The 15,305-nt window shown below is 55.5% G+C and overlaps 1 protein-coding gene across 2 annotated transcripts in view; it reads left to right on the forward strand.

Annotated features, from left to right (window-relative positions):
* The window catches only part of LARP1 (La ribonucleoprotein 1, translational regulator), a 44,847-nt gene that overhangs the window by 23,641 nt on the left and 5,901 nt on the right, over positions 1-15,305 (forward strand). The window contains exons 3-19 of one of the 2 annotated variants that reach the window (XM_063413692.1): positions 4,869-4,930; positions 6,444-6,509; positions 7,227-7,398; positions 7,958-8,089; positions 8,261-8,404; positions 9,054-9,216; positions 9,458-9,602; positions 9,817-9,991; positions 10,359-10,528; positions 10,801-11,160; positions 12,291-12,414; positions 12,975-13,180; positions 13,273-13,379; positions 13,722-13,873; positions 14,119-14,263; positions 14,443-14,552; positions 15,017-15,144. In XM_063413692.1, the coding sequence (XP_063269762.1) occupies positions 4,869-4,930; positions 6,444-6,509; positions 7,227-7,398; positions 7,958-8,089; positions 8,261-8,404; positions 9,054-9,216; positions 9,458-9,602; positions 9,817-9,991; positions 10,359-10,528; positions 10,801-11,160; positions 12,291-12,414; positions 12,975-13,180; positions 13,273-13,379; positions 13,722-13,873; positions 14,119-14,263; positions 14,443-14,552; positions 15,017-15,144 (2,561 nt within the window). The remainder of the gene's footprint in view (positions 1-4,868; positions 4,931-6,443; positions 6,510-7,226; positions 7,399-7,957; positions 8,090-8,260; positions 8,405-9,053; positions 9,217-9,457; positions 9,603-9,816; positions 9,992-10,358; positions 10,529-10,800; positions 11,161-12,290; positions 12,415-12,974; positions 13,181-13,272; positions 13,380-13,721; positions 13,874-14,118; positions 14,264-14,442; positions 14,553-15,016; positions 15,145-15,305) is intronic. The other variant, XM_063413693.1, reaches the window with a different exon arrangement.

Below are 15,305 nucleotides of genomic sequence, written 5' to 3' on the forward strand. Positions count from 1 at the left end.
GATTGGTGTCTGGGTATCTGCACCTCTCTGCACACAGGGGTGCTACCAAATGGTTCCCTGGGGAGGCTGAGGTCCCCTCCCATCTGCTGGTGCTTCCCAGTCCCTTTACGGCAAGGGTGTGCTGCCCCCCATTGCAGCCTCTTGCTGATGCAGAAATGAGTGCAGCATCCACAAAAGGGGCATAAGGTATTTGCCAATGCCCCGAAGCTTCTCTGCCTATAACTTCAGGGATGGACTGAAGTTCATCCTCTTTGGGATGGACTGAAAAAGAAAAGAGCTTTGTCACTCTGCAAGAGGCAGGCTGTGGGTGGGGAGCGGGGACTGTTGGCTTGCAGGTCACATCTGATCTGCAGGGCTGGTCCTGTGAGTGTCTCTGTTGGTGAAGCTCACCAGCTGAGTGCTCTGATGGTTTGGGGAGGCTCAGACTCCAAGTCCTGCACTGAGTGCATGGACAGTGAGTATCCCGGGAGAGTCTCTGAATCCATGTCATGCCCCTGCTGCTGTGCAAATCAGGCCACCCTGGGAGAGACATTGCTTGAGGCCTGGACCAAGGACAGGGACAGGGTTGGTGCCCTGAGTTTCCCATGTTGGGAGGGTGGGGATGCACCTTTGGAGCTGTTCTCTGTTGGCTCCCTAGGTGTTTTTTTAGGCCAGGAAGAGGCCATAGTGGAGTCCTGGCTATGGCTGGTTGCCTGCTGGGTCTATCTTACGGGAATTTCTTTGTGGGTTGGTGCTGTTTCACCACATCTTTCCTGTGTGTCAGTACCCTTGGAGGGACTCTCCTGCCCTCAGGAAATTACTCTGAAGGAACTGTCTTATCTCCTGGGAAAATAGCTAATCTCACTCAGAAACATTTTTAAACATTTTTCTCAGCTCACCCTTGCCCAAGCTGTGCTTGCTCTTTCTCACTTAAAAGCCTCAATGCCAGAGCTGGTGTCCTGTTGTGTTGGTTATGACTTACAGGCTTCACACGTGCCAAGAGTGTTCTGTGGAGTGTGGGAAGGAGGGAGGATTGTTTGGAGACAGAAGAGTGAAGTGGATTCTGGTGGATCTCTGGGCACGTGGCTGTCTGTCCCACACAGCACCCTCGATCTCCTGCCAGGGCTCTGGGGAAACTGGGGTGACTGGTTTGGCTCTTGCAGCCCCATCAGGACCCACATCACAGAGCATGCGCCCCTGCCTCAGCCACTTCAGCACAAAGTCCGGGCTCTTGGCTCAGAACCACCTTGATCAGCAGTTTCTCGTAGGTGCCAGGCTGTGGAGCAGGGAGCAGGATGACTCCTTTCTGTCGACCTGGCTGCTGGGTAAGGAGAAGGGTGTTCTGTCAGGGACAGTGTGCCAGAGCTGAGGATTTTGCATTCTTCCTGAGAGCCTGGGCTGCCCTCTGAGGCTGTCCCAGCTGCTGCTGGGGTTCTGGGAGCCTTTGTCTGCATTGCACACGAGTGGTACACTTGGAGCAGGCATTACAGAATTCTTGCTGTAGGTACAGGTATTTCTCCAGTAATGCCTGGCCTCTGTCCAGCACTGCAGATTTATTCCCTCTCTTAGTTTACCTTCTCTAAAATTCTGTTATAACTTCCACTGGATGCAAGGAAAAGCAGAAAACCAGTTGCTGGGTGTTTCATTTTCTCAGATAAGGTAGTAGATAGGTCTCCTTGGCTGAGCTCAGTGGTCCTATGTCATATGTCCCTGTTGGGGTGGAGGGACATTTAGCTGTGAATCTGCTGTCGCTCTGACTGTCTGGTCCTTGTGCAAGGGCTCTTCTTCCAGATTTGAGGCCTTTGCTCACCTGGATGCCCCTGTGAGCCTTCCACCCTAGGGCTTTGTGCCCCAGCCAAGTGTGGGCTGCAGGAAAGCACCAGGTGTCTGCAGAGCCTTGCCCTTGGTGCTTGTCAGGTGCATTGGGGGGGTGAATGTCCAAAACCAGGGAGTGCTCTGGCTGTGGCACAGCCACGGGAAGGGTTTGGCTGTGCTTGGGGCTGCTGTGGCTGCTCCCACCTGTGCCCCATCCCCTTGGTTGCTAAGGAATAATCTCCTTGTGGCTGGGCAATCCCATGGCTGGGCAAATGATCAGGTTCTGGCTGCAGGCAGCAGATCAAAACTTGAGACCTGCTTTTCTGTTCTTGGCTGTGCCAGTGTCTGCTCTGTGGCCACAGGCAGAGCTGTGCTCCTTGCTTCCTGCCCACTGTCCCCGTGCCAGCCTCATGCCACTAAAGCCCTGGCTCCTGCTGCAGCTGTTTTGTCTGTCCCCTCACACAGAGAGGCCCTGTTTGCAGGAGGTGCTCAGGCACTGCTCGTGCAACTGAAGTTACTGTCTGCCACCAAACAGATGCAAAAGGAGGCTTGTGAGACGCCCGGAGGTCTGAGACATCTGTCAGCAGCTTTTAAAGGCTCGGCTGTGAACCAAGGCAGTATCCAGTGTCCCTGCTGCTTGTGCTGAGCTCGTGTGTGGGATGAGAGCACTCACTTGCTCTCCACTTCCCAGGCTGATGCAGTGAGCTTTTCCTGCAGGGGGTCTTTTCAGCTGAGGACCACAAGATGTGTTGCTGTGCCCTTGGTTGTGTTGCTGTGCGCTGGAGGGTGCCAGGCATGCATGGCTTCTGCTTGCCGTGGTCTTGGCTCAGCAGATGCTGTGTCTGGCCATGTGTCCCCCACACAGTCACACCCTCTTGGTCTCCTACTTTGGTCTCCACCATGAATTGCTGCATCTCGGCTCCATCCATGCTCCACATGCCTGCAGCCCCAGCCCGGAGCCACCTCCCTCCCTCCCTGCCGGGCTGCAGCCCTTTGCTTTGTGTTTTGTCTTGCGCAGTGCTCTGCAAATGCTAATTAGTCTTCTCAGCACCTCAGCGAGATAAGGGATCCCTGTTCATATCTTGCAGATAAGGAAAGCAGCAGAACTTGTTTCAAACAATCTCCTCCCTCCCCCGCAGAGATGATGGAGTCTGCGGCACCTGCCCCTGCAGCCTGTGCCCCTTCGTCCTCTTCCACTGCTGCTCGTGAGGCCCCTGTCTCTGACTGCTTCCCAAAAAAAAGCTCACCAGTATCTATGGCTTTGAGGGCTCCTGAGGTGAAGCAGCTGGGGGAAAAGGCTGGATTCCATTGCTGTGAGCACTGGGGCTGTGCTGCAGTGGGAGCAGGCGCCTGGGCAGGATCCTTGCAGAGAGAGAGGGAGCCCTGCTGTCCCCCAGAGCTCAGAGCCTGATCAGGCTGTGCCAGCCCTGTCAGTGCTGTTGGAGCAGACAGGGGTCCTCTGTGTCTGTGCAAAACCGGGCTGGCTGTGGGTTTGTGCTGTAGCTCCTGGTGCCTTTTGAAGCTATATTTAGTTGGTGACATCTGTGGGTGTTAAGTGGAGGATTTTGGGGGCTGTTTGGAAAGCGCTGGCTCTTCCTACACTATCTGGGAAGTTTAAAAGCCTTTTGGCAAGCTTTGTGCCATGGAGCCAAGATTCTCAATGAAGTGCACGTGGAATAAATGAGGGACACGTGGGACTGCTGCTGCTCATGAAGGGAGGCACTGCAGGTGGGTTGGGGAGGTTCTAGGGGAAAAGGGGAGGGTTCAGGGACCCAGCTGAGAGCTTGGATTCTTCTGGGGTTGAAATCCCAGTGCTGGAGCCATACAGAAAGGAATTTGGGAAGGGGAATGCACGTGGCTCTGTCCTGCCATGTCTGACTGCCTTATTGACACTTCAAAGCCTCCAGCTCTGAGCAAGGCCAGGATGAATCACTGGTTTCGATGCTCAGAAGGGACCGGTTTTGATCATCCAGGCAAAGTTGTCCAGCCTCTCGAAGGAGATCAAAGGCAGCTTTGAGCAGAGCTGAGTAGGCTACTCAGGGTGTTTCCCAGGGCATCCCCAGATAGCCTGTGCTGATCCTCCCACCCTCACCCTACCCCAGTCAGGGCTGCTTTTCTTCTAAACAAAGCCAGTGAGTCAGCAGAAATCCTCGCTGCAGGAGCCCGGCACCTGGCACGGGCAGGGCCCAGCAGGCTCTCCTCCCCCTGTGGAGCACCAGTGTCCTGGAGGAGACCTCATCCATGGTCCTTGTGGGGCTGCTTTGTGCTGGGCAGAGTTGTGCTGCTCTGTTGCTTGGACTCTGTGTGCCTTGTGTGAGCCTGGTCAGAGACCTTGCAGCCAGACCTGAGGGACAAAGCAAGTTGAATTCCTGTTTCTGTGTGTGAGCTGCAGCCAAGATGGGCCATGGTGAGGTTGACTTGACTTGCTGTGAGGTCTGTGATGGTGTGAACCCCAACAGTCTCACTCTGATGTGTTAAAACACCCCAGAGGTGCTTCAGTGCCTAAATACTTTCGGCTGTAGCAGGATTTAGGCACTTGGTGTATCTGGCTCATTCTCTGGGTACATTTCCTCTCTCGAGCTTGCTGTCCCTGCTGGGATGCCTGACTTCAAACCAGGATTCAGCAGCCACAGACTTTTGCATCCCTCTGTCAGAGCCCTGCTCTGCTCCCTGGGGATCACTGGCCTCATGGTGCTGTGATGGATCTTGGCTTCTCAAGGGTATATTTGTGGGTGCTTTACAGCATGAGCTGAGCTCCTTGCCTGCCCCCCTCCTTGTCTGGCAAGGGCGAGAGGGGAGGGCAGAGCTAAGGCAGGGAATGCCTTCCTGCAGCAGGATGGGGTTAAAAGTCCATCTCTGGGCCAACCTGGATTGGTCCGGAGTTTTCTGATCTTAAAGGGGCAGTTCTGAGACTCGAGTCAGGAGCTGGCTCTTTTTTCTGTTTACCTTTTCCTCTTAGCCCTCCTTTGCTGAAGGGGGAGCTGCTTTGCTTCCTACCCACTTCTCTCCAGAGCCAACACTCCCACCCACAGCCCTCAGCTGTGTTTTAACACTTCATTGTCCTTCTCTTGCAGAACTTACAACTCCAGCAAAAGTGGTGAGGGCTGCCAACCCAAGACAGAGGAAAGGAAGCAAGGTAAGGCTGTGCCTGCTCTCCTCTTGCTGGCCCCCAGTTTCTGGTGCAGTTGTTGGTGCTGCATGAGCCTCTCGAGGGTCTGGAGAGCAGAGTTCTCCCTTCACAGTCTTGGTTGTGGAGAGGCTGATGGGCTGGCCTTGTTCTCTATCTCCTCTTCAGCATTTTAGGGGTCTTGCATGCTGCTCTGACTGGTCCCAGCTAGGTCAGGGGAGACCTCACTTCTCACCTCCCCTGTAACAGGCAGGCACTTGGAGGAGTCCTGGCTGTGGAAAACCTCTCACCCCACTGCGAGGACACCCCAGATTCCTTGTGGGCTCAGCCCGTGCCCAGCTCTGCAGGCAGGGTGGTGACAGTGGTGTGCCTGCACCTCTGTCCTTCCCTGTGCAGTCTGTCCCTCCCTGGCACTCAGAGCCAGGGGAATTGATGTCAGACAAAGCAACTCCTCTGGAGGAACCAGGGCAATTTGTTCAGGGAATCAGTGGTGATGGAGGGACAGCTTCTTGTGGTGTTGGCTGCCAGCAGCCAGTGGAGATGTATCTGCAGCTTGATAGGACTTTCCTTCTCCATTCCATTTTGGAAAGAGGAAGGCCCTGGGGATGGAAGGTGCTCCTCTCTGTGAAACAGGCATGGCCCTGCTCTGGAATTGGTTTTCCTGGGAAACTTACCTCCTGGGCAAAGGAGCGTGGCACCTGCATGTAAAGATGTGATCTCCTGAGGGATAAAAAATTAATTTGACTCCAAATTAATTCAGAAATAACAATCCACAAGGGCAAGGAGGAGTTTCTGTGCCCAGATAAACTCAGTGCCCAGCCATGATTAATTTGGTACCTGGGCAGCTGTTTGGCTTCTTTCCTGTGTCCTGCAGGTTCTCTGAAACCTGAAAGAGATAAAAATTATTGTAGTAAGCAGGTCATTTATTCAGCAGAGAAGTAGTTGATGTTTTCACGTGTGGCCATGAGGTTACTGGAACGAGGGAGTTCCTTCACCTGCTTGAATTTTCTCACCCACTCTGAGACTCCTCCCTTGCTTTCCTGGCAGCATGTGGTGATTGTAATTGGGCACTTCACTGGGGCTGTGCCTGGCTGTGACTGCCACTAGGTGGAAGAGCTTCTTCAGTGGGATGTAGTTGCTCCAGGTATATTTAGAATCTTGTAAGCTGATTGCTTTCCCTGTCCGAGGGATGTTGTCTGTGATTGAGTGAAAAACCCTGGCCAGCTTATGCAAAATGCTGCTACTGGGGCAGAGTATTTGGTGAGAGGCTGGGAGCTTGCAGGAGTGGTGGAAGCCTGGTTATGAAGTCTGATGGAAATAAACTTGTCCGCAGATATTTGGAATTAGGTCAGGGTTCCTGCTTTGGTGGGGAGAGAGGCTGTGTATGTGCAGTGTGGGTTTCCTTCTCCAGCCTCCTGGGGACAGCTGCCTGTGGGACAGTGGTGGGTGGAAAGCATTCTTCCCTGCTGCAGGGAACACATGCAGCTTTGTGCACTAACAGCACCTTTCTCTTTGGTACAAGGTTGGTGACTTTGGTGATGCCACAAACTGGCCAACACCTGGAGAAATAGCCCACAAGAGCGTCCAGGTGAGAACACAGAACCATTGTGATGAGCAGGATAAGGCCCTTGCAGACCTCCCTATCCCTCTGGAAACACTGGCTGAGCCAGGCCATTTGGGGTGCTGAGTGTCAGTGTGGAGACAACCAGGAATAGTGTGCAGGGAATTTCCTTTTAGGGCTGCCCGTGTGGCAGACTCCCTCCCTAGTGCTATTCTGGGAACCTGGGGCCCAGTCTAAACCCTGGGCTGGCTGCAGCAGGTAGGCCAGCTCCCAGACCTGCTCTCCTCAGGGCTGCTCAGTGTGGGAAGGGACTGGGCCAAAGTCAGGAGTCCCACAGGAGGAACTGAAAACGCACGAGAAAGGTTTGATGTGCTGAAGGGGCTCGGCCCTTCCTCCCTGCTGAGGACGTGGGTGTCACTGAAACCTTTCTATTTTTGGATGCTGCTCTGTTAGCTCCTGGCTATCTGTCAGGGCAAGGTGGTCACTCACTCTTCTGCCACTGGGGCAGTCTGGTCCCTCACAGGACAGACCTGCCCATGAGCACGAGGTCTCCCTGTCCACCCATCTTGGTGTCTCAATGAGCCTTTCCCTAGCAGCAGGGCAGTTCTGGGAGGTACAGAGCAGGGATGACCCAGCCTAGGGCAAAGTCTGCCTGTTCCTGCTCCTGCTGGGACAGCTGGGGTCTGCCTCCAGCTCCTCACTCCTCTCCCATTTCACATCTTTCCTGCACTGGTGTCTCCCCAGCAGCCCCACAAAGCACCCTCCCTTCGGAAGCTGCCTGTCAAGAAAGACATGAAAGAGCAGGAAAAGGGGGATGGGAGTGATGGCAAAGAGAGCCTGAAAACCAAATCAGATGAGTCTGGGGAGGAGAAGAATGGTGATGATGACAACCAGAAGTCAGCCCAGAAGAAGAAAGGTAAGGCAGGAGCTGGTGGGGACAGTCCCACAGGCTCAGCTTTTCTCCCACTTCCCAACCCACAGGCGGGTGGAAGCATCCTCTGCCTTCCCTGGGGGCCTTGCTGCAGGACATGATCCCAGGGCAGGGACAGCTGTGGCAAAAGGTGTTTGCAGGCTTCAGGTGTCATTTTGGAGGGAGCAGGGCAGGAGCCTGCCTTCCCATGTGCTCCATGGTGGCACAGAACCACCCCTCACTGTGGGTTGTGTCAGCTGTGGTTGACACACGGGCTCAGTCTGGCCTGAGCCTGGGCAGGCAGAAACGGGCAGGCGAGGGATAAGTGCTGTGACAGTTGCCACAGGCAAGTTCTGACTCATGTCCCTCCATGGCTCAGAGTCCTGGTCAGAGCTTTTCTCCTTTCAGTGAGGCCTGGAGGGATGACAGAGGACAGGGTCTGTCCAAAAGGCCTTCCTGCTTTCTGTCCTCCATGTGTGGGAGCTTCATGGCAAGAGAGGACCGTGGGGGGTGGAAGCAGATACACTCTGAACCTGTGTCACAGCCAAACCCTGTCCTTTTGCAGGCAACAAACACAAGTGGGTCCCTCTGCAGATAGACATGAAGTCAGAGGTGCCTAGGGACAAAACGGCCTCTCGGAACAACCGGCAGAACGAGCAGCACAGGCACCCCTCCAACAACCGCAGCGAGCTCAAAGGTGGGGGCTGCGCTGGGGACGTGCTCCTGGCCTGGCCACGGGGCAGAGCAGGCCCTGGAGCTCAGGGGACAACCTCCTGCATTCACAGGGCTCTGGGTGCAGCGGGCTCGCTGCAGGGAGGTGCTGTCATGCCCTAACACCCTCCTGCCTGTCCTTCCCCCTGTGCTGCAGGCTGGCACCCCGACAACAAGCACGAGCGCAGCTGGCAGGACCACGATGAGACCTCCAGCGTGAAGAGCGAGGGAGGCGCCGTGCGAGGAACCTTCCGGGGCCGAGGCCGCGGCCGGGGCAGGGGCCGTGGCCGTGGCAGAGGAGGTGATCATGTGTGTGTGCTCCTGTGGTGACTGCAGGGAGAGTGACACAGCCTGCAGAGCTCCGTGTCTGTGTGCCTGAGAGACCTGGGGCTCTGAAGTGGGCTGGGGAGGGCAGCGCGTTCCAGGGATACAGGGAGATATTATGGCAGGTCATTCCAGCCAGTAAGTTGAGCTGCTGTTAACAAAGAAACAGTTCTTACTAGTATTTTTCTGAAAGCATATTTCTTCTTGCTACTTAGGGCCAGGCTCTTTTTCATGTTTTCTACTGCTTGCAATACCACTGTGAGCAGGAGTTGAACCATGTTGATAGTCTGTGAAGACTTTATGCCATTTGAGAGCCAAGCAGGAATTATGGCTTGGGTGAGGAAGAGCATCTGCCCTGACATTTGACTGGGCAGTGTCTGTGCTAACACTGATGCAGCTTCAGTGTAGGGCCTTTGTGTGTCAGCTGGGCTGCCCAGTTGCCCCTGGGTAAGAAGGTTCCTGGCCTCCTGTGTGGCAGAGGGCTGGAGGATGAGGGATGTGGGTGCTCCACTGCAGGCGTCCAGAGGAAGAGGGAGGTGTTTGTGCAGGAGTTCAGCCCTATCTGGCAGTGCAGCCTGTTTGGCAGATCCCAGAGGCTCTGTGCTGACCATTCTGGTGTCCCCCAGGGCACTTTGACTACCAGTACGGCTACCGGAAATTCGAGGGCTCGGACGGCTCCCGCACCCAGAAGTACGCCAGCAACATCACCTACTACTTCGACAACATCAGCAGTGCTGAGCTCTACAGCGTGGACCAGGAGCTGCTCAAGGACTACATCAAGAGGCAGATGTGAGCACCACCTCCTGTGCTTGTTGGGTGGTGGGGACTGTGCAGCCAACCCTATGGGAAGGGTCTAACCTAAAAAGGTCTCTGTCCTAAAAAGCCGAGGTGACTGCGCTTTGCTTCCAGCACCAGCCACATCTGGGCTCCCCAGGCTTGCTCCTCTCACTGTGTGGGGGGTGTATTTCCCTGGGGGTGCCCAGAGGATGGTGGTTTGGGGCTTGCTCTCACAGACACGTTGTCCATGCAGAGAATATTACTTCAGCGTGGACAATCTGGAGCGAGACTTCTTCCTGCGCCGCAAGATGGACTCGGAGGGCTTCCTGCCCATCACACTCATCGCCAGCTTCCACCGCGTGCAGGCGCTGACCACCGACATCAGCCTCATCATCAAGGTGAGGGCAAGGAAAGGTGGCCTTTCCTCTTGTTCTGCTTCTCACCACCCCTGTGTAATGCCTGCTCACTGTGGATGAGGTGCAGGTGGAGCCTTCTCTTGTCCTTGACTTGTTCCTGCCTACTCTTAGTCGCCCCAGGGAGGAATGGCTTGGGCTGACGCCCTCAGTATGCCAAAGCAAGGCCCTGAGTTAACCAAGTACTGCTTGGTTCTAGGCTCTGAAGGACAGCAAGGTGGTGGAAATCGTGGATGAGAAGATCAGGAGAAAAGAGCAGCCAGAAAAATGGGCTCTGCCTGGCCCTCCTATGGCAGACTACACACAGACAGACTTCTCACAGTTCATCAATTGCCCTGAGTTTGTGCCCCGGCAGAGCTTCCAGAAAGAGACTGGTGAGCACTGGCAGAATGTGGAGGGAGGTGTGGGATGCAGTGCTGGGACTGCAGCATGACTGAGACCCTGAGATCAGGAGTGTTCCCAGGGCAGGGCTCTGCCATTGGCTTTGTGCTTGGTGGTGGGAGCTGGTGTGGGCTCTGTCTGTGGACCCCCAGAATGCTGCTGCCTCCAGACATGGGGTAATGTGAGAGACTGAGTGTGGCTTGTCCTCTGTTAGGGCTGAAGGGATTCAGTCAGTCCTGCTGAAAGTCTGTTAGTCCTGCAGGCTGTGTCATGCTGCCAGAATGGTTGGATAATTTGTAACTACATCCGCTGGGTTCCCTCCCTCCCTCTAAAGCAGTTTGTGGCTCTTGTTGGCTCCAGAGTCCGCTCCAGGCTCCCCACGTCCTGCCAGCCCAGTCCCCACCAAAACCGAGGAGGTCAGTAACCTGAAGACAATGCCCAAGGGCCTGTCCACAAGTCTGCCAGACCTGGATTCAGAGACATGGATTGAAGTGAAGAAGAGACCCCGACCTTCCCCAGCCAGGCCCAAGGTAAGTGATGGAGGAGCTGTTGGACTGGGAGTCTCCCAGTAATTGGGGTGACTTGGATCATACATGGGCAGGCTTCAATCAAGTGAGGTTTGTTGGGAGTGATGTCCCAGTCTCCTGTTTCCATCCAAGCCCCTTTGGAGCTGCTCCTCAGTGGTGTGAATGCAGTGTTCTCCTCAGACAGGCTGGGGTTTAGAAGAAACAAGGGGCAAGAGCTGGGTCTTGTGTCCCTGTGTGCTCTTTGCCCCGTGTCACCCTTACCCCTCTACCTGCAGAAACCAGAGGAGTCAAAGACACCGCAGCAGCAGAAGCAAAAGGACCAAGATGAACCTGAGGAGCTCGACTTCCTCTTTGACGAGGAGATGGAGCAGATGGACGGCCGCAAGAACACCTTCACCGACTGGTCGGACGAGGACTCGGATTACGAGATCGACGACCGCGACGTGAACAAGATCCTCATCGTGACACAGACCCCGCCGTACCTGCGCCGGCACCCCGGCGGAGACCGCACCGGCAACCACACCTCCAGGGCCAAAATGAGCTCCGAGCTGGCCAAGGTGATCAACGACGGCCTCTACTACTACGAGCAGGACCTGTGGACAGAGCAGTTTGAGCCAGAGTATTCACAGATCAAGGTGAGAGATCCCATCCTGATCGGAGGATGGGAGGGATCCCTGCGGGCTGTGGGGAGCCTCGTGGGCAGCAGTGGCTGAAAAGGGCAGTGCAGCGGGTTAGCGCCTGCTCGTGGGGTAGAGCTAAGCTGGGATTAGTCCTCTCACAGTGTTTGGGATTCTTGGCTGCCAGCATCATGTTTGGCCATAGCAGGGATAAACACAGCGCTGTAGCCAGGAGTGAGGCTACAGCCAGGTAAACAAAGTGCCAGTAGTGAGGTGACCTGGAACGTGGAGCCCATTGTTCTGCTGTCTGCCAGGATCTCGGCTGGCAGTGCCAGATCTGTGAGGGGAACTGGGCATCTCTGCACTGCCCTTAGTGCCCTGTGCTTTGTGGCACAGTCTGTTGGTGACTGCATGTGTTGGGGATGGATTCATTGGTGGCTGGGCTGCACTTGGCCTGTGCTCTTCTCGTTTTGGTGTCAGTTTGCACAGACGTGGGCTTTTTATAGAAAGCCCATCTGCTGTTTTGAAACATTTGGGTCCCAACTTGGTGACTCTGACTTCTGGGGATTTGCCTAGACTCATTCAGTGACAGAAATTATGGCTTTGAGGTGGGATGACTTATTCGAGCTCCCAGCTGGGCTCAGTGTTTCCAAGTTTGATACCTGGCCCATTGCTGAACCAGTGCTGCTCTCTGGGTGACAGGGACAGTGTGTGTTGGGGTGTGGGTCCTTCAGGCCCATGTGAGCATTGTGCCCTGCTGCCAGCATGGCTGTGAGGATGTGGGGAGGGGGGCTCTAGGGACACAAGAGGGGTCCTGGCCAAGAATGGGTCACTGAGCTCATCTTGAGCTTTACTGCACTAGCTCTGACCTGGCTCGTAAAAGCCTGAAAGCAGCAGGTGCTGGTTAGTGAAGCTGCCATGTGGGATGCCTGAAAAATTGGCAGCATCAGTGGCTCAGACATGGCCTGTGTAGTGCCCAGTGTTCTTTCTGCTGCATCTCCCCTTCCTGCCTCTGTGCAGCAGGTGCCCTCTGGGCACCCAGGCCCTGCAACTGCCCTCGGGGCCCAGTGTTTTGTGGCTGTTGCTCAGGCAGAGCTGTGATTATGCTGGGTGAGTGGTTTCTTCACCATCTTCTTCCTCCAATGCAGCAAGAGGTGGAGAACTTCAAGAAAGTGAATATGATCAGCAGGGAGCAGTTTGACACCCTGACCCCAGAGCCCCCCGTGGATCCAAACCAGGAAGTCCCTCCTGGTCCCCCCAGATTCCAGCAAGGTAAGAGATGGGGCATGAATGGATGGGACCAAATTTGTCCAGGCTCCTCATGCTGAGAGGTTTTTGGAGGCTAGAGTCACGGGGATGGTGGATTATCTAGTTCACAGAATATTCTGAGTTGCGTCTTTCCCAGATTAATAATGCTCTCCTGGCTGAATGCTGTGGGGCTCTAGAAGAGGAGTCCAAAACCAGGAGTGTCCCAGTGGAGTGGGGAAACCGTGGCAGACTCAGATGTAGTTCCTGGGATTTGTCTTTCCTCTTGGACTCTATCTGAGTACTTGGAAGGCAGCTGCCTGCTGGACCTTGTTTGCCCGTGTGACACCAGGGCTGTGTCCTTGGGGACAGGGATTTGTTGCTGCTGTTAGCCACTAGGAAGCAGAAACCTTGTGGGGAGCTCTTTGTATCTGCTGCTAGCATTTGGGCTTTCTGGCCAAACTGGATTTCAGGCTGCTTGTGTGGGAGAGCTGGGATGTGTCCCTGTCCCTGCTGCTTCCCATCTGCCGGGTGGCAGTGACACTCCAGAGCCCAGGCTGACCCAGGGCGGGGGTTTCTCCCTGCAGTACCCACAGACGCTTTGGCCAACAAGCTCTTTGGAGTCCCTGAGCCTTCCACCATCGCCCGCTCTCTGCCCACGACTGTCCCGGAATCACCCAACTACCGCAACGCCAGGACCCCCCGCACCCCGCGCACGCCGCAGCTCAAGGACCCCACGCAGACGCCCCGCTTCTACCCCGTGGTGAAAGAGGGCAGGACGATAGATGCCAAGGTGGGACAGGCTGGGCTGGGGGACAGGAGCTGGGGCTCCCAGCTGGGGCCTGAGGAGGAGGGGACACATCCGTGATGCACCGTGTCTTGCAGACTCCACGGAAGAGGAAGACGAGGCACAGTTCGAACCCTCCGATGGAGTGCCACGTGGGCTGGGTGATGGACTCCAGGGAGCACAGGCCCCGGACTGCCTCCATCAGGTACCAGAGACAGGCGTGGAGACAGGCACAGGTGGGAAGGGGAGGGAGTGCGGGAAGGAAGGGGAAAGGCAGCCTCAGGTCTTGTCGGGGAGTTCTGTTAAGGTGACTGCAGGGAAGGACAGGGATCAAACCTGCCCTTCCTGGAAAGGCTTGGGGAAAATCTGTAGCCTTGGAGAGTAGCAAGACTTGAATAGAAACATTGGTTCCCTTCCTAGTACACTGCTCCATGGCTCATGTCCCAAACCCAGGATAGCGACAGGGTGTGGGTGGGACAGACAGACAGGTGGGGTGTCGTGTCACCCCCTCCCGTGGGTGGTGCTGACAGGAGTCTCTCATGCTCAGCTCCAGCCCCTCGGAGGGGACCCCGGCCGTCGGGAGCTACGGCTGCACCCCGCAGTCCCTGCCCAAGTTCCAGCATCCCTCGCACGAGCTGCTCAAGGAGAACGGCTTCACACAACACGTCTACCACAAGTACCGGCGGCGCTGCCTTAACGGTACGGACCCTGCACAGAGAGGGTGTCTGTGCTCTGCGTGCTGGGGACAGGAAATGTGGCAGGGAAGGACACAGGCAGAGTCCTACAGGACAGCCCTGCTTGTCCCCACGGTTTGTGGGGAGCATGGGCTGTGCTCACAGTGTCCAGTGCTGGGGCTGGGTGTCATCACAGGGCCCTCCTGCACATGAGCCCCTGGCTCCCTGGGAGAGGATTGGCTCTGTAATCATCCCCTCTTCCCCAAACAGAGCGAAAACGACTGGGCATTGGTCAGTCCCAGGAGATGAACACGCTTTTCCGGTTCTGGTCCTTCTTCCTCCGAGATCACTTCAACAAGAAAATGTATGAGGAGTTCAAGCAACTGGCTGTGGAGGATGGGAAGGAGGGGTACAGGTAAGAGAGGAGTGACAGAGTGGCCTTTTCTAAGGGTTTGGCCTTTTACAGGGCTCACAGCAAATTAAGCAGTGCCTCTGCCTTGCTTGAGGGTGGGTCTGGGGTTATTCTCAGTCTCCTGCTGCTGCCCTGTGTTGTGTGCACCAGTGTCTGAGCTGCACGTGCTGCTCCCTCCCCAGGTACGGTCTGGAGTGCCTTTTCAGATACTACAGCTACGGGCTGGAGAAGAAATTCCGGCCAGACATATTTAAGGACTTCCAAGAAGAGACCATCAAGGATTATGAAGCTGGTAGGTGCCTCCTTTGGCCTCCCTGGGATTGGCAGTGATGTAGCTCAGATGCATGGTGCTCCTAAGGCTCTTCTCATCATGCTGGGGAAGCCATGTAGTGCTGTAGGTTGAGCACTGGGATGTCGTGTTGCTCATCTCATTTCACAGGAGAGGGTTGAGTGTCACCATCCTGAAGATTGCTGGGGGTTGCAGGAGGGCAGTGGGAGGCTGCAGCTCTCCCAAAGCATTTCCTGTGGGATTTCTCAAGGCACAGTGGCTGAACCTTGTCACCACCAAGTCAGCTAAGCCTGGGGGATATCCCAAGTCAAGGACTGATGTAGGCTGCTTCCCCTCCAGGTTTTCCATCTTGCCTAGGCTCTGCCCACCAGCACGACAGTAGAGTTTGTAGGGAAGTCTGGAGGAAAGGTGTCTCGTTTGGTTTTTGTCCCGATAACATCTGGATTGTTTGGGGTTTTTTCTTCCAGGGCAGCTCTATGGGCTGGAAAAATTCTGGGCCTTCTTAAAATATTCCAAAGCCAAAAATCTGGACATTAACAGCAAACTGCAAGAATACCTCAGCAAGTTCAAGCGCCTCGAGGACTTCCGAGTAGATGTGAGTAGACACAATTCCTGCACCACCCTGATGCAAACAGCCCTCAGAGGATGGAGGGTTTGGGGGGGTCCCCGGGTGGTGGCAGGAGGGGGGCAGTGACACCTACTGTCACTTCCAGTCATTGCAGCCAGGCCAGGAACAAACTGCAGGATTGGAATATG

The sequence above is a fragment of the Prinia subflava genome, chromosome 16 (genome assembly GCF_021018805.1).
Source record: "Prinia subflava isolate CZ2003 ecotype Zambia chromosome 16, Cam_Psub_1.2, whole genome shotgun sequence".
Lineage (NCBI taxonomy): Eukaryota > Metazoa > Chordata > Aves > Passeriformes > Cisticolidae > Prinia > Prinia subflava.